At 46.2% G+C, this 21,111-nt stretch overlaps 1 protein-coding gene across 5 annotated transcripts in view; it reads right to left on the reverse strand.

The window, feature by feature from the left end:
- Window positions 1-171: 171 nt before the first annotated feature.
- The window catches only part of KIAA1671 (KIAA1671 ortholog), a 142,363-nt gene continuing 121,423 nt past the window's right edge, over window positions 172-21,111 (reverse strand). For all 5 annotated transcript variants that reach the window (XM_039504601.1, XM_039504600.1, XM_039504607.1 and 2 more), the window contains 6 exons: window positions 12,821-13,076; window positions 10,730-10,904; window positions 5,031-5,155; window positions 4,070-4,200; window positions 3,836-3,918; window positions 172-2,963 (listed from right to left, as the gene is read on the reverse strand). In XM_039504601.1, the coding sequence (XP_039360535.1) occupies window positions 3,840-3,918; window positions 4,070-4,200; window positions 5,031-5,155; window positions 10,730-10,904; window positions 12,821-13,076 (766 nt within the window). In that variant the 3' untranslated portion in view covers window positions 172-2,963; window positions 3,836-3,839. The remainder of the gene's footprint in view (window positions 2,964-3,835; window positions 3,919-4,069; window positions 4,201-5,030; window positions 5,156-10,729; window positions 10,905-12,820; window positions 13,077-21,111) is intronic.

Below are 21,111 nucleotides of genomic sequence, written 5' to 3' on the forward strand. Positions count from 1 at the left end.
CATATTAACAGCAAGTTTTAATCTGTGATTGTTAAGGTAAAATAGTAAAAAGTTTCATATGCATTATTTGAAATTAAAATGGAATTTATCTAAAGAAAGAGTTTTGCAGCATGTTATTATATGTGTAATAAATATTTATGATGTCAATAATTACATAGTGGGAACCTGGAGTCAAGAGAAAATAGATATTTAATTCACATACAATATGAAGAAATAAAAGATCAGGAAAAAAAAACACTATCCCACTCAACCTTATCCTAAAGATTTTTTTTAGTCACACATATTTGAGATTAAACATTTCTCACTAGCAGTAAAACTACAGTACATTTCAGTGCATTGTCCATGAAGAAATGGAAACACATTCTCAAAGGGCTTTGCCAATATGCAAAACCAATCCCCTCAGTGTATCAGAATGCACAGCAAAAACACTGCAGCTAACAATCTAAAGAGTTTGTGGCTTTCATTCTGTTGCATCAGGAAGTGTTAGACAAAATGCTCTGACTGTCATTAAAGAGACACTATCAAGTTGCTCAATCCTAAAATTAAACCTCCTTCAGTGTTTTTATGGTCACAAGGAAATGTATCTGGGTTTTGAATACCTAAAAAAAAAAAAAAAGGCACCCACACGCTTAGCAAGGGAAATTAAAAGTGACCAACATTCTTCTGTCACACCTAAAAACGCTGCAGCTAATACTGTTCAAACTGTACACACCAACACCAGCAAGAACATCTGGTACACCACCGACAAAACAAGCTGGCTGATGCGTTACAAGCATAGAAAAATACAAAGCTTGCCTAAAAGTTACATTTCCAAAATAAAAACAGGTCCCACACCACATAAACAATGGGCAGAAAATCTATACAACTAGTTTTAAAAAGCAGTCAACATTGTCTCTTTAAGAGTTTGGACAAATGCGCGCCTCTGGAAGCTTTTCCCCCTTCCCTTAATGGGCAGCAGGGGGTGGGGGGGGGGGAAGGCAGGGAGTTATCCACATGAAAGAGGGCAGAAGTGTGACTCCGTTTGGCAGTAATATTTGAGAATTCACTGACCTGGCAGAAGAAACTGTAAAAGCAGTGTCTGGCATGGTCACCTCTCTTAGGGCAAATAACTGTACAAAGACATTTTTATTTTGAAGTGGAAAAATATTCATTTGTATTTCTATAAAATAAGGGGTGCTACTGTTAGAACTCTGATATGAAAAGGGAGAAGCGCATACTGGTCATCTCTCTCAACATACTGCAGTTATTTACTGACGTACGGGCTGGGAGTGAAATCACCTCATTTGCGACTTCTTTATGACAAGAGTTGGCACCTGGTTTCTGGCAGCTAACAACTCGATGGGTGGCAGACAAAGGTTATCCCTTTGGCTAGCAGGTGCACTGTTGTGGTAGAACCACATAAGACAAGCCTTCTGAAACGCTGAGCAGAAAAAGGGAAAATGTGTGCAAGTGCTGGTGCCTGATTTTTAACATTTCATTTAAATAACCTTTCAGCAGGAGACAAGAATGTGTGTTTTGCTCCCACAATGCAACTATGTGCAGCTTCATCACATCTGACTGTTCAGGCCCAAACACTTTGCCATAGAAGGTTACGAGAATAGTAGACTAGAAAGAGCTTATCTACTTTGATTCAATTCTCCTTTCCATGTCACTGATCTCCTTATCGGAGTCCTGGGGGTGCCTACCTTACCCTGTTGAGCTTTCCTGTTAGTGTATCTTTTTAAAGATTTTTCTGAAAAGAGCACTTGGGGAAAATAAAGTAACTAATACATATTTTAAATACAGTAATTTACTTATAAATGGACTTCTTGGTTAAAAAAAATCTTGCCGATTTCAGAATCTGGATCCAAAAGACATCAAAACTCTTCTGATGTGACTGTCACAGCTGTGTTGTGATGTTAGTATTATCTACATTGTTAACATACCAACATTTGGTCTTAAAGTAAGATATATAGATCATTTCATAAACAGTTGAGAAGTGAGAGATTGCATTTAGGTTATCCCACAAATTCAGCATAAAAATAAACACTTAAAACTGATATTTACAAAGGTAACTAATAAAAATATCCAGTGGGACAATCTGAGGTGCTTCTAGAATGACATTCAACAATTACCTGGAACCCTCATATTGACAAGACTATACATCCTTCCTCGTCTCTTCCTTTTGAGTAATAAAAACAACATTGACATCTATTTTTAAAGAGAATTGGTTGACATTATTGCTTTATCGTCTTAAGAAGATGACATTCTAATGATGCGATTACACTACATGCTGACAGACCAGACAATCCCAGTTAAAGAATGAAAAAATAACATTATGCTCAATCTAAAAATCAACTTGATCTGCCTGATCAGCAGATCATGTGCAAGCATCAGCCAATCAAAAATACCTTTAAAAAAATATCAGTCAAGTTTAATTTTTTAATATGGCAGTAAACATGATTTGTTCTTTCATTCTCTCTTCCACAAACTTCATTCTGAATATGAACCACTATTAGTTCACAGGAAAGATGATTTAAAATTTTGTTATTTTCATAAACAAATACAAACCCCAGCCTTTACATTTGACACGCCTACCAGCATTCACATGCTTGAGTTGCTGAACATAGCTTAATTCTGCAGAGATGTCATCTTTGTTCGAAGGCAAGGGGACTTTTTCTGATGCGCCGTATTTCCTAGAACAAATGTTACCCTCAGGCAAGACCTTCTGAAGTGCTAACTATACTGCACCATCTCTTACTTCAAGTAGTTCTAAAGTGACTATATCCTTCCCTATCTGAGAAGATACAGCTTTGTATTTGTCTCTGAATATTAAGCAGCTTTCTCCACAAAGCAGGAAGGCACCATGCACATAGCAGTGAAGGCAGGAAGCAAACAGCAGCAGCATGATGTGTGAATTTTAGGTTCAGATGAGTTAAGGCTTCTGTTATACTTCTCTGTCTTTTCCTAGTCATGATCAGGGTCTGAAAAGGGGGGAAAAAACAGAAGCTCTTTGAATAGCTGCAGTATGACATTGTTCATAAATTTAACAAACCCCATCGCTCTCGAGACGCTCAAGTGTCTGGGATATGTGTGCACCATCAATGATGCTCTTTGTATGTTGCTGCTGCAGCAGCAGCCACATGCTATTTTGTCTTATTAAATTGCATATGAACTATTAAGAGCATCACTGAAACCAAGTGCTCCAACGGTTTAAATATCTATCGGCAGAACCTGCCCGTTAACCAATGACAACACTTAGTAGTAGGACTCTACATATTGTTATAAAATTAGCAGAATGATGAATGTTGTTATAATAGAATTGCCCGCCTAGAAGTTAATAGTGCCTTCATCTGGGCTAGTAAATAAGGCTACCCAACAATAAGGGAAAGGGAGAAACTGCATAATCTGTACAGTAAATGCCAATGAAATCTGATCTGCTTCATTATGGAAATATTTTACTGTCTTGGACCTGGATTGCACAGTTACATACAACGTGTGTATGCTCTATGCTTGCAGAGTCAGCGTACAGGCATCTTCAGAACAGATTTTCCAGTCGAAGTTTCACATCATTAGCATCAGCTTTAAGGGGCTTGAGCATTGCAATGATGTGTCTGCTGCATGTCCATCCACGTGGCTGTACCAGTCACAGAAAGAGCTCACCCATGCCCTGTGGAAATAGGGTGGGAATACCGAACATACATTCATTCTGCCAGGCTGCAAGGGCTAAAGGTAACTGCATAGTAATCTCTCCTTCAGCTAAGAATCTCCTTTGGCTCAAAAGACAGGAACTTCACAGCAAAGCAGTGAAATGCAAATCCTACAGAGTAACACCTCTATTTTTGCTGTACTGTACCTTCTCAAACCTGATTCTCATGCTGGCTCTGCCTCTTCTTCGATTTCAGCTCTTTCAGCCATTGAGGAGACATTTCTTCTGACCTAAGGATACAGCAAATAAACTTTATCCTACAATGACAATACCTCATTACAGAAACAAACAAAATAAGCCAAATCCTTCTAGGATCCTAGCAAGGAAATGAACAGCTATTTCTGAATTGACTGCTTGCTGGAATTTGAACAGCTCTCTCACCTGTTCTCCTTCTCAGCACTAGAGGGCAGTACCCTGCCACCGGGAGCTCCTTGCTGGAATTGGGATTTAAATAGCTGTGCAGAATTTATTTCACTGGGACTCTCGGGCTCTTGTCTTTTCCGAAGCTGAGCCTAGAAGAAAGGTTTATTTTTAAAAAAGCTGCTTTTAGATTTCCTTGGAGGACAATCTGATCACTTAAATCACTTCACTGGCTTATGAAGCTGCAGAAAGCACAAGTCTGAAATCCATAAACTGCATAAATTCATAATGGAATTTACCATAAATCTGAGCTGTTTTGAAAACATACACAAACTATTATGAAGTTAAATTTCCTTCTAAACCACTGCTAATATTTCTATCAATAATACAGGGTCAATGAGTGAAAAAGCTATTTACATCATCACTATAAATTTCTGAGGCCATCTAACAGATCATCAATTTTTCTCTTCTGAACTGTTCAAACTTCATTGCACCGCGATGCCCTTCCGACAACTCCAGAAAGGGGGACCAAAGCCTGAGCCACCCCGAACCCCACTCTCCCCGGTGGTGGGACCAACGCCAGAGCCCAAGGGCTTCAGCTCCAGGCAGAGGGCCTGTAACCTGAGCCCCCCCGAACCCCACTCCCCCCGGTGGTGGGACCAACGCCAGAGCCCAAGGGCTTCAGCTCCAGGCAGAGGGCCTGTAACCTGAGCCCCACCGCCCAGGGCTGAAGTGCTCAGGTTTCAGCCCCGGGAGGTGGGGCTTGGGCTTTGGCCTCAGCAAGTCTAAGCTAGCCCTGGCGACCCCATTAAAATGGGGTCCCGACCCACAGTTTGAGAACCGCTGGGTTAATGTATAAATTGCCCTTTCTGGGATTCTTGCACCTTCCTCTGGAGAGCATCTGATGGTGGCCACTGTCAATCATGGGAAACTGGACTAGATGGACCCCTGACATCATCTAGTATGATCTGTCTATCTTCACCTTGAGAACAGAGTGGTCCATGCCTGGAAAAACAGGAAGCCTCTGCGGTTGCATAGCTGAGGATCTCTCTGTTTTGTGTATTTTTTCTTCCTCATCAGACTCTTCCTGTTTTGTAGATTTCTCTTCTAACAAAAATTACAATGACCAGATGTTATTTCACACCAGACACATTTAAATAGAAACAAAGCAAGTTGGTCAGCAAATTTTCTGTCCATGCCTTGACCTCATAACCCTCTTCCTGTATAACAATGTAACATAGTAGAATCATGAAGACTTAGTGGAAGTTATTGGACATGATTTAGCACTCATCCCATAGCGATGGGCACATTGTAAACACCTAATGGGAGAGAGAGACTGTTTATTAGGGCTGTAAAAGGGCAGAATTGTATACTTAAATTAATTCAGCTCTTGTTTCTCAGTTTATACATTAAAGCATAAAAGCATGTATGTTACAGTTCAGTTTACAACAGCTCAGTTCACTCACATTCGCTGGCCTCTTACTTGGAAATTACTTTACTACATTTTGGCTTTGCACAGTCATCATCAAAGGTCACAGCCTGAACCAAAAACAGCTGTAGCTTTGTAATATTAACATTTCTGATTCAATGTCTTCAAAGAAACACTGCATTTTGTATTGAGTCCGATCACTAATTGTGCATGCAAGTGCAGCTAGTTACTAGTAACATGAGAACAGCGCAGCTGGCACACTCAACCATGCAATAGCTGGGACAACTTGCTCTTCATCTCCCTCAAACAGAAACCACCAGAAGGGACTAGTCTGATCGTACACTCTTCTCTCCCAGCCATCGAGCCTTAAGATCCTTCACTGTATCTGAACTTCCCTGGGGAGTCCAGAGGACTGCAGCCATAAAGCTCGATGCATAACTATGGTGGTTACCATAGAACCAGAGGCTGTGTCAGCTGATTGAGAGAAGACTGTAAATACACTGACAATCGCCTTTGGTGACGAGGGCTTAAAACTGGTCCTTCTGCTCTTGTGGCAAAAGTAAGAACATTTGCTATAGTTCATACTGTTGTACTTTGCCATCAAGGTATGATAGCTGACTACCCAGGAACTGCAGGGCAGCCAAAGAGTAGCTTTTGTGTCCGAGAAGGTGCAGGAGCTTAAGATCATTGTTATGAGGTGTTGATCTAGACCAAGGGTGGGCAAACTTTTTGGCCTAAGGGCCACATCTAGGTGGGGAAATTGTATGCAGGGCCATGAATATAGGGCTGGGGGGTTGGGATGCGGGAGGGACTGTGGGGTATGGGAAGGTGTGCAATATGCAGGACGGGGCTCAGGGCAAGGGGTTGGGGTGCAGGACAGGGCTCAGGGCAGGGGGGTGGGGTACAGGAGAGGGCTCAGGGCAGGGGTTGGGGTGCAGGAGGGTGCGGGTTGCAGCAGGGGATCAGGGTGGGGTTGGAGGCTGCGGGCAAGGGGTTGGGGTGCAGGAGGGAGTATGGGGTGTGGGAGGGTGTTCTATATGTAGGAAGGGGCTCAGGGCAGGAGGATGGAGTGCACAGGGGGTGCAGGGTGCAGCAGGGGGCTCAGGGCAGGGGGCTGGGGTACAGGAGAGGGCTCAGAGCAGTGGGTTGGGGTGCAGGAGGGGTGCAGGGTGTGGCAGGGGGCTCAGGGCAGGGGTTGGGGTGCAGGAGGGGTGCAGGGTGTGGCAGGGGCTCAGGGCAGGGGTTGGGGTGCAGGAGGGTTGCGGAGTGTGGGAAGGGGCTCAGGGCTGGGGGTTGAGGGATCAGGGCAAGGGGTGGGGGTGCAGGAGGGTTGCGGAGTGTGGAAGGGGGCTCAGGGCAGGGGGTGCAGGGTGCAGGAGGGGTGCAGGGTGCAGGAGGGGGCTCAGGGCAGGGGTGCGGGGTGCAGGAGGGTGCAGGGTGCAGGAGGGGTGCAGGGTGCAGGAGGGGGCTCAGGGCAGGGGGTGCAGGGTGCAGGAGAGGTGCAGGGTGCAGGAGGGGGCTCAGGGCAGGGGGTGCAGGGTGCAGGAGGGGTGTGGGGTGCGGCAGGGGGCTCAGGGCAGGGGGTTGAGGGATCAGGGCAAGTGGTTGGGGTGCAGGAGGTGTGTGGGGTGTGGCAGGGGGCTCAGGGCAGGGGTGCAGGAGGGATGCAGCGTGCAGCAGAGGGATCAGGGCAAGCGGTTGGGGTGCAGGAGGGTTGCGGAGTGTGGCAGGGGGCTCAGGGCACGGGGTTGGGGTGCAGGAGGGGTGTGGGGTGTGGCGGGGGGCTCAGGGCAGGGGGGGGGGAGGGATGCGGCGTGCGGCAGAGGATCAGGCAAGCGGTTGGGGTGCAGGAGGGTTGCGGAATGTGGCAGGGGCTCAGGGCAAGGGGTTGGGGTGCAGGAGGGTGCTGGGTGTGGCAGGGGGCTCAGGGCAGGGGGTTGGGGTGCAGGAGGGGTGCAGGGTGTGGCAGGGGGCTCAGGGCAGGGGGTTGGGGTGCAGGAAGGGTGCGGAGTGTGGGAAGGGGCTAAGGGCAGGGGGTTGAGGGATCAGGGCAAGCGGTTGGGGTGCAGGTGGGTTGCGGTGTGTGGAAGGGGGCTCAGGGCAGGGGGTGCAGGGTGCAGGAGGGGTGCAGGGTGCAGGAGGGGCTCAGGGCAGGGGGTGCGGGGTGCAGGAGGGGTGCAGGGTGCAGGAGGGGCTCAGGGCAGGGGTGCAGGGTGCAGGAGAGGTGCAGGGTGCAGGAGGGGCTCAGGGCAGGGGGTGCAGGGTGCAGGAGGGGTGTGGGGTGCGGCAGGGGCTCAGGGCAGGGGTTGAGGATCAGGGCAAGTGGTTGGGGTGCAGGAGGTGTGTGGGTGTGGCAGGGGCTCAGGGCAGGGGTGCAGGAGGGATGCAGCGTGCAGCAGAGGGATCAGGGCAAGCGGTTGGGGTGCAGGAGGGTTGCGGAGTGTGGCAGGTGGCTCAGGGCAGGGTGTTGGGGTGCTGGTGGGGTGGGGGGTGTGGCTGGGGGCTCAGGGCTGGGGTGCAGGAGGGATGCAGCGTGCGGCAGAGGGATCAGGGCAAGCGGTTGGGGTGCAGGAGGGTTGCGGAATGTGGCAGGGGGCTCAGGGCAAGGGGTTGGGGTGCAGGAGGGGTGCAGGGTGTGGCAGGGGGCTCAGGGCAGGGGGTTGGGGTGCAGGAGGGGTGCCGGGTGTGGCAGGGGGCTCAGGGCCGGGGGTTGGGGTGCAGGAGGGTTGCAGAGTTTGGGAGGGGGCTCAGGGCAGGAGGGGTACGGCAGGGGGGTGGGGGCAGGAGGGGTTTGGGGTGTGGGCTCCGGCCCGGCGCCGCTTACCTTGAGCAGCTCTGGGTTGGCCAGCATGTCTGGCAGTGTCTCCTGGGGGTGGGGTGGGACAGGCGGCTCTACCGCGCGCTGCCATCACCTGCGGGTTCCACCCCCGGAGCTCTCATTAGCTGAGGTTCCCCGTTCCTGGCCAATGGGAGCTGCGGGGGACAGTGCCTTCAGGCAAGGGCAGCGCACAGAGCCCTCTGCTCCCTCCTCCCCCCGTGGCCAAAGGGATGTGGTACCGGCCACGTCTGGGAGCGGCGCAGGGCCAGGACAGACAGTGAGCCTGCCTTAGCCCCGCTGTGCCATGGGGCTGGCAATCCTGCGGGCCGGACTGAAAGCCCTGATGGACCAGATCCAGCCCGTGGGCCGTAGTTTGCCCTCCTCTGATCTAGACCAATGTTGCCTGCTTCGCTCATTAATGGCATTGACTACTAGAGAGTTTGGGGTGAGATGGGAGGAAAGGCACTCTGAGCCCTTGGCTGGTACACAGTGCTTCCTGTCAGCCTGCTTGCATGTGGGCCAGGCAGTAGCTAGCTTTTGCCATAGTGTACAGGCTGGAGGCTATAGGGCATCATTAATGGGCCAGGCTACCTCGCTTTGAGGAGAGGTATGTAAAACATGCACTGAGAGTGCTGTGGTTCTTGTATCTCCTCCAAGGGATCGTTAAAGCCTCTGCCGCCTTCTTCATCCATTCTTGGAAGTCTTTGAAGTTACCCATGTAGGATGGGGGAGGGGACATAACTGCCTTGTCTCATGAGGAAGAGGATTTATTAGAGGGTAGTGCCTCCTCCTCTGCCCTTAGCTCTTGTTCTTCTTAAGGATCTTCCTTGGGAAGAGGGTTCTGGGGTACCAGTGGGGACACTCTATAGAACGGATCACCAGACAGGATCCAAGGGTTCCAGAAAGCCCAAAGTGGCAGGGCATAAGGAAAGGGAGAGGGATCTCCAGGATACTTTTACCAAGGCTGACGGGTCAGACATCAACTGGTTCCTGTGGTCTCATCCTTAGGACACAGCACAGGAAAGGTGGTAGAATCCTGTATGGAAATGTCTGAGTCTGGGAGAAGCTAAGGGTGTCAGTACCCATGGTGAAGTTGGCACAGGCAGTCACATTGGTACCGGAGACCAAGATTTTGTGGGAGGTTGCAGCAGCACTAGAGAGTATGCCAGTACCTGAGGGTACCATCAGTACTGGCAAAAAGCCTTCTTGGCACTCCTCAGGAGAAGGAATTTGGGCTCTACTGACATTTGGAGAGCCTCTTGAGAAAGAAATGCAACCGGTATCAGAGCTCTTCGACGCTGATCCTCAGGTTGAGATGCGTCAAGTGGTACTGGAGAGGGTATGGATGGGATGGTTCGTACGCCTTTTATGACCATGGCTCAAGGAAGAGGTCAAAGATCCTTTCTTCAAAGAGTCCCTCCCTATGCTTGGAGGGCTCCAATGAGGCTACCACTTGTTTGCCGAGAGACTTCTTAGTACACAGTGTGCTAGAAGCCTTTTTTGGAGGTACCAACCTCTTGATACCCCAGGAACTATAAGCCTCGGCATTACCCATCTTGTGAGGCCAGCTCTCCTTATTTCCTGGTCTCTGGGCCAATTTCTCCCATCTGGGGATCAAGGTATTTTCTTTTCAGTAGTTTTTGAAGTCTTCGAAGGTGCCGCTTCATCTCTGCTCACTGGAGCTGAAAAAATCACTGGAGTGGCCTGAGAGGCTGACCCCAGTGTATGGGGGAGGGGTGGAAAGGTGCAGGGGAAGATTTGGACTCTGAAGTGGTGGCGAGTCTCAAAGCGAATGCTCGATAAGGAGCAACTTCAGCCTCTCTCAAGTTCCTGGACCTGCTCTTGAAGCTAAAGCAGACTTGCACTTTGACGGGATGTGAGACTGAGTCAGCTGGAATGCCCATCGTTGAGAGAAAAGGACCTGTGTCAGGTCTGTCAGGGTCTGAAGCCCAGGGTTTTGGGCACGCCCAAGGAAGAAAGGCGGCAAATGAACAGGGGCCAAAGGCAAGAGGCCCTGACCATGAACAAAAGGGGGGACCCGCTAAACCACAGAACTTGTGCTGGGGAAAGAAAATATAAAACAAACTAAAATGAGTGAATAACATTAATAGAATAATAGGAACAAGAAGGAAAAAAACAAGGTCGGTATGCTAAGCTAGTGGACATCTCTAGGCACAGGTTGAGAAGGAACTGGAGTCCACCTCTCCCTGTATAGCCTCAGGCTGGAGCACAAAGATGCGTAGGGCACAAGCATGAATACGCACACACTGCTGACAAAAATCTCTGACTGAAGATGCGCAGGCACACACACAACTATAGTGGAGTACCCACAGGGACATTAACTCAAAGAAGAGAAAAGATTCTACAGAGGACAAAATATATCTCCAACCTCGCAGCACCATGACTAATTATTTCACAGGACTGAGAGAGATACCTGTGGAGTCTTTAAACATCCAAGTGCTGTCAGTCTCCTGCATCACAGAGAGTTTGTTTTCAGACTCTATCCGTCTGCTTCTCCTGAGCGAATGGGAGCTAGGTGCCCGGTGGCGAATCCTTTTGCTGAGCTGCACACGGGTTTTCAGGGCACTGGAATCCAGTATAGAAGTTTGCTTTTAAAAAGAAAAATGTTACCCTCAAATGTGGGAATTTCAATTAGCCTGAAAATAGGGTGGTTCATTCCATAACTACTGTAGGTCTTATTTTTAAGCATAATCATATTTCAGCTTAATTAAGACTACTTTTGTTTTAATTATCACCGTTATTTTAAACTCCAATTAAATCGAATTTACTCAGAGTGCTAAGCTGCTGTACAATAACTGATATGGAACTACAGTGGTTTCCCATTTGGACAGTTCCCTGAACTCTGCTTAGTTCTGGATGTTTGAGCTGCATCCCTGCAGAGTTATTTTTCAATAACCAACCTATGATAATCTGTGTGCTCTTACTAGGTAACAATGGCCATCAGCCAATCAGAAGGCAGGGACTTGCAAAACCATAAAGTGATTATGCAACTCTCTCTCCCTCTGATAGTCTGCTATATTTTCCCAGTTCTGATTGGTCCCCATCTTCAGAAATGTCAAGCTGTTTGCCAGCAACAAAAAGAATGAAAGTTAAGTATCACGGCTTTTGGCAAAAAGGAGATGATCAGTTATTTAAAACAATGCCATCTCTATGCACAAAGGAAAACTGAATGGATTACAGTAGAGCAAAAGTAGAGCAGTTGTATTTAGTGATATGATGCATTCCTGATTATAACTGAGTTTTTTCCCAGAGGCCCTGGGCCCTCCATTCTCCCCTGAAAGCTTCTATTTTACAACAAATATCTTAAAAGTTCTCAGTTCAGAAACTAACCATTCACCCAAACAGCAAAGGGGCCTTCTGGACTTTGACAGTTCTGCTTGAAGTCATCACTGTTTTGAAATGGCACTTGCAGCTGCTGGGAGGATGGGATCTATGGTCCTATAGCAGAGGCCACTACAAGGTACCCTACACCCAGAATCCACTGGCAGTAAGGTGTGAAACCACGGTGCTGCACTGCCCAGGATCTGGACTATTAGCCTTAGTTACGGGAAGAGAAAGCGTTAGCCTCCTTCAGACATTTTACAGAGCAGTCTGTTGTTCAGCTACACTACTGCTATTCAGGTCAGCTACAGTAATACGTAAATAGATGCATTGTAGCGGCTTCTGAGAACACTCTATGTTCCACCTTCCCCAAAGCTGTAAATTCTACTACAAAACAAAGTGTGTGTGTGTGTGTGTGTGTGTGTGTGTGTGACGTAACAATTCATAGGTAGCTTTCTACAGTATCTGCCCCTAGCTAACATATAAGAAAAAACGAGTAACTCTTATTCATCATACATTCTTAATTCACAGAGACTGTACCTGAAAGGAGAAATCCATATTATCTGTAGGAATGCCCTTGTGTAGCACTGAAGCGGAATACTGTCTGCATGACTAGGCACTGTATTACTAACATTCCTGTGCAATTCAGGATTCTCAATTTTTCAAAAGATTCTCTTTAAACTAAAATCATTTTAGGAACATGATTTTAAAAAGACTGCAGAAAGATGGTCTCATTGTCAATTAGAAAAGTAGTATTAAAATCCAATATCTGTAGCTTAATCTGCATTTCTCACAGCATGGTGGAGCACTAGCAATTTGTATCACTTAACTATGTTGTCTCAGAAATGTATGACTTCCATTTCCTAGAGTCATTAAACTCCTTTTCACAGCACATCTCCTAGGAGCAGACTGAAAAATGACCAACTGAAGTGCAAACCATTGTCCCCCTTTGGTCTCTTTTAATAGAATTCACACAGACTTAATAGGAAGGGCAGCCACAAGAACTTTCACTGCAATTTATCTTGAATTTTTCACACAAGAAGTCACTGAAGAAGCCTTAATGGATAAAGAAGCATAGCACAAGGTTGAACATAAAATTGGGAGAAGACATGGCATAGCATTTTGCTAACAGTATAGGTAACATACTTAAAATGAACAACTCTTTCCCTTTATGGAGACTTACATCAATGAAGGAGAAGTCAATGGTTTTCTCCTCAGAGTAGGTATCTGCTGGAAGGGGTCCCACAATACCATCAGTTGAATCCATATCAGTGCTGGAACGGTCCAAACTTGTGCTCCTTTGGTCTTTTGAGGAATCATGCTGATCGATCATGGAGGCAGGTTCCGTTTGAGAAGAGAGAGAAGACAGCCGGCTATTTGGTGGCTGCTTCCTTGTTGAAACAACATTGCTTTCTGAGGAAGGAGACTCGGGCACAAAGCTGCAACACAAGAGAATGAACTCTGAGGCAGAAGGATGCATGAGCGAACATACCTGCAAGTATATTTCATACCCTGCATACTTAGAATGTATCACGATGTACTGCATGTACAGGAACATGTATGCAGCCATCTATGAGAGGGACAGACTATATAGTCTTAGAACTAGTGTGCGGTTTGAGTCATAGGGATAACAGACTGAGGGTGAAGTGAGGAGTCCTCTTCCATAAGCCCCAGAGCAACTACTGTGGCCAGAACAGCGGCCGCAAATTTGTACCAGTCCCCATGGCGATGGAGGAGAATGGCAGATGGATCCATAAACCACAGATCCATTGGCCCTGGTCCCAACCCAGCCCCACAACTCCCTAGAGTGCTGCATTGTAATAAAACTTTGCAAAGCTTCACAGTATACAGTGGTTGTGGACTTCCAAATCCAGCCATACTTTCTGCAAAGGAGCAGCACCAGTCTCACAAGACCAGGTCTTTGCACCGCCATAGATGACAGACAGGATGTGGCCCTTAATCATTCAGAGTGAAAGCTGAAACCACGTCTAGAGGTAAGAAATGTATCATTTGGAGACACTTCAGGCCAGCAGAGAGGGGTGAATCATTTTTATTGTAATAACTTTTTCATCACAAATGGCTTCACTTAGGATTCACCTGCACCAGCAGTACGTGTATCCCTGGGGGTATTCAGAGGTCTTCCAGGGGGTACATCAACTCATCTAGATGTTTGCTTAGTTTCACAACAGCCTACATAAAAAGCACTAGTGAAGTCAGTACAAACTAAGAAAACAAGCAATTTTTCAGTGATAGGGTGCTATGACACTTTTATATTTGTATGTCTGATTTTAACTTGGGTATGCAACAACGATCTGACTCCTGAAAGGGGTACTCTAGTCTAGAAAGGTTGAGAATCACTGGTCTATGCACAAAAATGTGTGTGAACTTAAAATAGCAGTAAAGACACAGCAACTTTGCTTTTAACTTGGGTTCAATCCCAGGCTGCCCTGTTATACTTGAGCTGCTAATCAGAGTTACAAAGCAAGTTGCCATGTCTTCTCTGCTATTTTAACCTGAGCCAGCTAATGCAGGTAGGCTAATCCGAGCTAAGAACACACACTTTTTTTTTTTTTTTTTTTTTTTGCTGTGTAGACATATCCACTAAGTCAGTGGTTCTCAAACTTTTTTTTCCTGTGGACCACTTGAAAATTGCTGGGGGTCTCGGCAGACCACTTAATCATCTTTCCAAATGTTGTTTGTACCATTTTACTACTGTCAAACACTTTGGATAAAAGCGCTACACATATATATATAAAAAAACTTTATAACAATTAACTTTTTTTGTTCTACAAATAAAAGCACACAACTCATATTTTCATATCAGTAGTTTTACCTTTCTAATGTGATGGATGTGCCCTCTCTTCCCCTCCACGGCAGCCCCTGAGCTGGGAAGGAGGTGAGTCTCTCCCCTGCCATAGCAGCCACAGAGCTAAGGCTAGGAAGGAGGGCAGCCTCTCCCCGGCAGCCGCAGCCCTGGAGCTGGGGAAAGTTGCCTCTTTCTCTGGCCGCTGCAGCCCTGCACGTCCCAAATTCACCCCCATCCCCTCTTCTCACCCCACTGCCCCCTCCTACCTACCCCTATTCCCCACAAGGCCACCACCTCACCTTACATGTGCGTCTTCTCCAGAACCCTGGCACCTAATTAGTGAAGCCATGCCTGCGCAGCTCCACTAATTAGGTGGGTGGCCCTTCATTTTCTCATGTGCAATCGCCCAGGCGCCCACCTTAGAGGGAACTATCCACGGACAACCTGAATGGAGCTCGCATACCACTGGTGGTCCACAGACCACAGTTTGAGAACTTCTGCTCCAAGTATCAGAATTACACAAATAGAATACATCCAGATAAATGTAAAATTTCAACTCAAGGCATAATGTTGTTTACAGCAAATGTCCAAACAAGTATCTGTTGTTAGGTTCTGCACAATTAAGCAAACTGTCTGGCAATCCTGAACCAGGGTCCACATTAGATGCACAAAAGGGACAGACCAGATGAGTTGGAACTGCAGCACATTTGAAAAGAAAACAAGTCAGAGGGATTATGATGCCCTGTCTACAGGCCTCGGGAGCATGAAGCTGAAAAAAGCATTATTTTCCTTATTCGTTTGAGTATGAAGTATCTGTATATGGATGAACACAGAGAAGTAAGCCCTAGTCTGTTCTAGAGAGGTTCTTATACCGTGCTCATAATGGTAGTATCTGAGTGCTTTCCAGAAGTGCATTAAATGATGTGCCTAACATGTCACGTGTTTGTTCTCTCATCTTCTCCCCAAGGTGACAAGCGTGTGCAGGGGAGTGTTTTGTTTGGGAATTTTTACATTCCTCCCGCCCCGCCCCCACCCATACACACTCCATATATGTTAGACAAGGCAAGGTGAAAGAAATGTGCCTTGCACTCAGAGTGGATGGTGGTGAGATTTGTGATGATCCTTAGCTCTGGTGGGAATTCATTTCATAGTCTCGGGCAAACCCCTGGAAGTACATATAGTGTTTGCTCGGTACTTAGAAAGCTCTTTGAAGGGGCAGTGAAGAGTTGGGCTGTGAGTAATTTCAGCTACTTCTAACTCAAAGGAAAGTGAAATATTGTCAGCAACACAGTGAAATTAAACGTTCTCTGATTCTGAGCTGCTTACGTCACTGTCCTGACCAAAGGTCAGCACTTCCATGACTCTTCGCTGTCAGGGCAGGTGGGAAGATGCTATCCTGTGATTGTGGGGCATTAAGTTTAAACAGCATTAGGAAAGACAAAATATAAATCCTATCTGCGATTATATTTGTTATTTAAGGTTCGATCTAGTCAGAGAAATACTGAAGGGTTGATCCCTCGATAGGCAACCATCAAGAGTTTAAATCACTCAAGAAAATGAAACCAACACTGGCCTGATGAACCATAGTTGCCGAGGTGGGACAGAGGGGATCACTAGGTTAAATAAATCCTAAACTATTGTGGAATTTAGCAGTCATAAGCAACAACTTGAACTATGCTTGGGAGTAGCAGATAAGCAGAGCAGGGCACAGCATGCCAGTGTTATATATACTCATCACAGTTCGCCCCACTTGGGATCTGTACTGACATATTCTGCGCTAGCTAAAGATTCTGGGTTCTTTTAAAGAGTATCCCCTAAGTACAGCACACAAACGACTAGCCTCAAGATTAAAAAGGTGTGGATCACTAATGTGAGGTCAGCATCAGAGAGGAAGGGCCAAAGACAGCCAGGAGTACTGCGGAAAGTGTCATAGTGGACCACAAGCTAAAAATATGAGTCAACAGTGTAACATTGTTGCAAAAAAAAAAAAAACCAAAAAAAAAAAAAAAAAAAGCAAACATCATTCTGGGATGTATTAGCAGGAGTGTTGTAAGCAAGACACGAGAAGTCATTCTTCCGCTCTACTCCGCGTTGATTAGGCCTCAACTGGAGTACTGTGTCCAGTTCAGGGTGCCACATTTCAGGAAAGATGCAGACAAATTGGAGAAAGTCCAGAGAAGTGCAACAAAATGATTAAAGGTCTAAAGAACATGACCTATGAGGGAAGCTTGAAAGAATTAGATGTGTTTAGTCTGGAGAAGAGAAGACTGAGCAGGGACTTGATAACAGTTTTCAAGTACATAAAAGATTGTAACAAGGAGGAGGGAGAAAAATTGTTCTCCTTAACCTCCGAGGACAGGACAAGAAGTAATGGGCTTAAATTGCAACAAGGGAGGTTTAGGTTGGACATTAGGAAAAACTTCCTAACTGTCGGGGTGGGTAAACACTGGAATAAATTGCTTAGGGAGGTTGTGGAATCTCCATCATTGGAGATTTTTAAGAGCAGGTTAAACAAACACCTGTCAGGGATGGTCTAGATCAAGGGTGGAAACTTTTTGGCCAGAGGGCCACATCTGGGTGGGGAAATTGTATGCAGGGCCATGAAAGTAGGGCTGGAGCAGGGGGTTGAAGTGCGGGAGGGAGGGAGTGCAGGCTGTGGGAGGGTGTGCGGGGTGCAGGAAGGGGCACAGGGCAAGGGGTTGGGGTGCAGGAAGAGTGCGAGGTGCAGGAGGGGGCTCAGGGAAGGCAGTTGGGGTGCAAGAGGGGTGCAGCAGGGGACTCAGGGAAGGGGGGTGCGGGTGGGGTGCAGGAGGGGTTCAGGGTGCGGGCTCCGGCTCGGCGCCACTTACCTCAGGTGGCTCCCGGGCAGCAGTGCAGCAGGGCTAAGACAGGCTCCCTGCCTGCTCTGGCCCCACGCCGCTCCTGGAAGTGGCCAGCATGTCCGGCAGTGGCTCCTGGGGGTAGGGTGGTGCAGTCAGCTCCGCCACGCTCTGCCCTCACCTGCGGGTTCCACACTCGAAGCTCCCATTAGCTGTAGTTCCCCATTCCCAGCCAATGGGAGCTGCGGAGGGTGATGCCTGCAGACAAGGGCAATGCACGGAGCCCTCTGCTCCCCCTTCCCCAAGGGGCTGCAGGGACGTGGTGCCGGCCGCTTCCGGGAGTAGCGTGGGGCCAGGGCAGGCAGGCAGCCCACCCTAGCCCCACTGTGCCATGGGGCTGGCAATCCCGCGGGCCGTAGTTTTCCCTGATGGTCCGGATCCAGCCCGCGGGCCATAGTTTTCCCTCCCCCGTCTAGATAATACTTAGTCCTGCCATGAGTGCAGGAGACTGGACTAGACGACCTCTTGAGGTCCCTTCCAGTCCTATGATTCACTGTAGCAATGTGCTACCATCACATGCTGTGGAATACCATGCTAGTTACAGAGTTTCAATTTACTTTGCCTTCACTGGGTTTTCAAATGGTTTTCACTCCAGTTCAACATTAGGAGTATTTTGCCTCTCCAATCATTCTAATAAAGAAAAACCTCTCCACTTTATTCTGGGGGCATTTCAGTGAGTCACTCACCCTGCCCCACTCCAACAAGCAATTATTTTTTAAAACAAATGATATGAAGTTACTCATGTTGAGCAGCAGATGGCATCGGAACCTAGAATTGGAATAGGAAGGTCTTTAAAGGCAGATCTTTTTTTAAAAGACACACTTTAATAAAACAAATACCAAGGTTTTGAAGACCTGTAGGTGATCCTTAGCAGCAGTCATTCATCCTGGAAAACTGCCCCCCACTCCAACCCCAAACGTAGCTATCAAAGGAATCACTCTACATCCAGACAGATTTATATTGGTCAGTTATCTTGCATAACCCTTGTGGGACACAGGGTTGGTGCAGCATTTGATGGGGGAGGAGAAAAATGGAAATAAAGCAGTTCCATGGCGTGGCAAAGCTAATGGGGTGGTTTTATTTTTATTTTTTAAATGAGAAGCACCCATGGCTCAGACTCATTTCTGCTAAGAGTCCTTTATGATTAAGTACCTGCTTTTGAGAAGTTTCTAGCTAAACTATTTTAAGAAACAAAAATCTTAAACTGTGTGCGTGTGTGTGTTAAATATATGTGTGTGCACATTTCTGAAGAGCAGCACTCAGTACTTAGTGTGATTGACATTGATAACAATCTTGAAAGGAAAACATTCAAGAATGTACTGTTGGAAAAAATAGTTTTTATCAAGCAACAGCAAACATGTTAATTTCCAGGTTGGCAGGGACTGGTGGCACTGCACAGGCAGAGTTTCTAGCAGATAAGCAGAAGAAGGGTCTCTTGCTTCCCTCAACAGTGGCCCTGCTCCCAGCCAATTAAGAAGTGGTGCTAATGAGCTCCAGAGGGAACCTTGTCTAGTATTCTTTATTGGGAAAGATGGTTGGTCTCTGCAACTTTAAGCCTTCTACATTCATTCAGAGTGTAGAAGAATGCAGAAATGTGCTAAGAGAATTTTGGGACATAGCACCTTTGGTGGAATTTAAGCTACACATTTTAAAATCTTTTCTGATTTGTAAGTCTCTGGAAAAGTTATCCCATACCACACCCTTGGACTGAAAGTGATGTAGGCATGGGCAGACTTGAAAAGTGAAAATGTTTTGCTTCAACAGTATTAGAAAATACAGTTGCTCTCACTCGATTAAACTAATTAGTGGCTTCCTCATCACAAACTTTTGAATAGATTCCCTTTTGGAGTTCCTGCACAATTACAACATCATTACATTCTAAATATTGTGACACAACTCATCAATAAGAAAATGACAAAGATAACTGGAGCACGAGAATATATTATGCAGAGTAGATTTTTTTTCCTCCCCACCACCACATTAAGTGAAGGAGCCAAATTAGAAATTAAAATCTACAGTATCATTTAGAATAGATTGCAACTTCTTTGGGCTAAAAATCTGTATGCTTGCATATTCTGTATATCACACAATTATTAAAATACCATATCAGTGCTCAATACTGTATATGCCTTTCAAAAAGACTGTCTGTTCCTCTAAAAAGTAAACCCAACATTTTCATACAAAGTGCACCCAAACCTAAGCACAACGGGTACCATACAAATGTAAGCAATGAAATTCAATATTTTATTTTCATTGTTCATGTAAACAGTCCTAGCAATTCTCTAAGTTGCTGTAGAGAATATGCTGCTTTACTCAGTGCAGGAGATTGTGTAATACCAGAGTCCGGAAGTGAAATACAGGGGACATCCTGTTTTAACTTGAATACCTTTGTAATATATTAAAGAGTCAGTGTCAACTCTCCGCATCTACACACTGCAAATAAATAGCCACATATGGTGCAAAATCATTTCCACTTAAAGATTTCAGTTACAGGATATAAAAGGTAAATTCATGCCATTATAGCTTACTGATATTGGATTACATTGACGTTCTTTTCTAAAACTTTCCAGTAGTCCAAGGAAATGGCTAAAATGTCAAAATGTCACCTGGTATAAAATCAGAATATTACAATTCCATTATGTAACTAATATGTCTCTCTTTTATCAAAGAGACTGAATTTGCCTCTCTGAAGACTATCATTTTTAAATAATTACTGCAAAGAAAGATTGGGATAGCTCACTGAAGAACTTGAGAAGGTTTATACAAAAAATTCTCTTTATTTAAGAAGAGAAAATCTGAATAATTGAACCATCACTACCCATTTTAATGAACTATCTGCTAAACTGCATTACAAATGAGACTCTTAGGCTAGCTCCAGCAGTGCCTAGCTCCATTGGGAGAAGATCTCTAGTTCCTCTCTCAGTGAAGGGTACCCATAAACAGGGCCCTGTGTATCTGTGATTTCACAACTACTGATTTTGCCTTGGAATTCCCCTCTTGCCTCAGAATTGTGCTTCAGAATCTTCACTGTCATTAATAAAAATTATGTTCCTAGTCTTTAAATTTGGGGAGCTAACCTTGAAAACAGCAACAGAGCATAAATCAATTCAGGAATATTGCCGAGACATTCCTGAAAAGGACTAAAACAATAGCTCTTACAGAGCTGTCTTGTTCATCTGAATCAGGGCCCCATGGGGTATGTCTAGACTGCAATGAAACACTCGCAGCTGGCCTACGTCCGCTGACTTGGGCTCAGGGCGGGGAGCCTGGCTATAAAACTGCAGGTTAGATGTTCAGGTTTAGGGTGGAGCCTGGGCTATGGGACCTTCCCCCCGTCCAGAGTCCCAAAGCCGAGGCGTCAGTCCGAGCCAGAACATCTACACTGTAATTTTCATAACCCTGCAACCCAAACTCCACAAGCCTTAGTCAGCTGACATGGGCAAGCTGCACATGTTATATTGCTGTGTAGACATACCCATGGACTCCATGGATAGGGATGCAAAACCATGCTCTGCAGTATCCCTAGCCTCTGTTTGCCAGAAACTGGGAATAGGTGACAGGAGATGGGTCACTTGATGATTACCTGTTCTGTTCATTCCCTCTGAAGCACCTGGCATTGGTCACTGTCGGTAGACAGGATACTGGGCTAGACGGACCATTGGTCTGACCCAGTATGGCCGCTCTTATGTTGTTATTCAGCAGCCACAAAAAAACACCTTTTCCCTGGGATACCAAAAATGTCAGCATTACTGACAGACACAGAATTCATCATTTTGCTGCAGCCAGGTA

Source organism: Mauremys reevesii, linkage group 18 (genome assembly GCF_016161935.1).
Source record: "Mauremys reevesii isolate NIE-2019 linkage group 18, ASM1616193v1, whole genome shotgun sequence".
NCBI classification, from domain to species: Eukaryota; Metazoa; Chordata; order Testudines; family Geoemydidae; genus Mauremys; species Mauremys reevesii.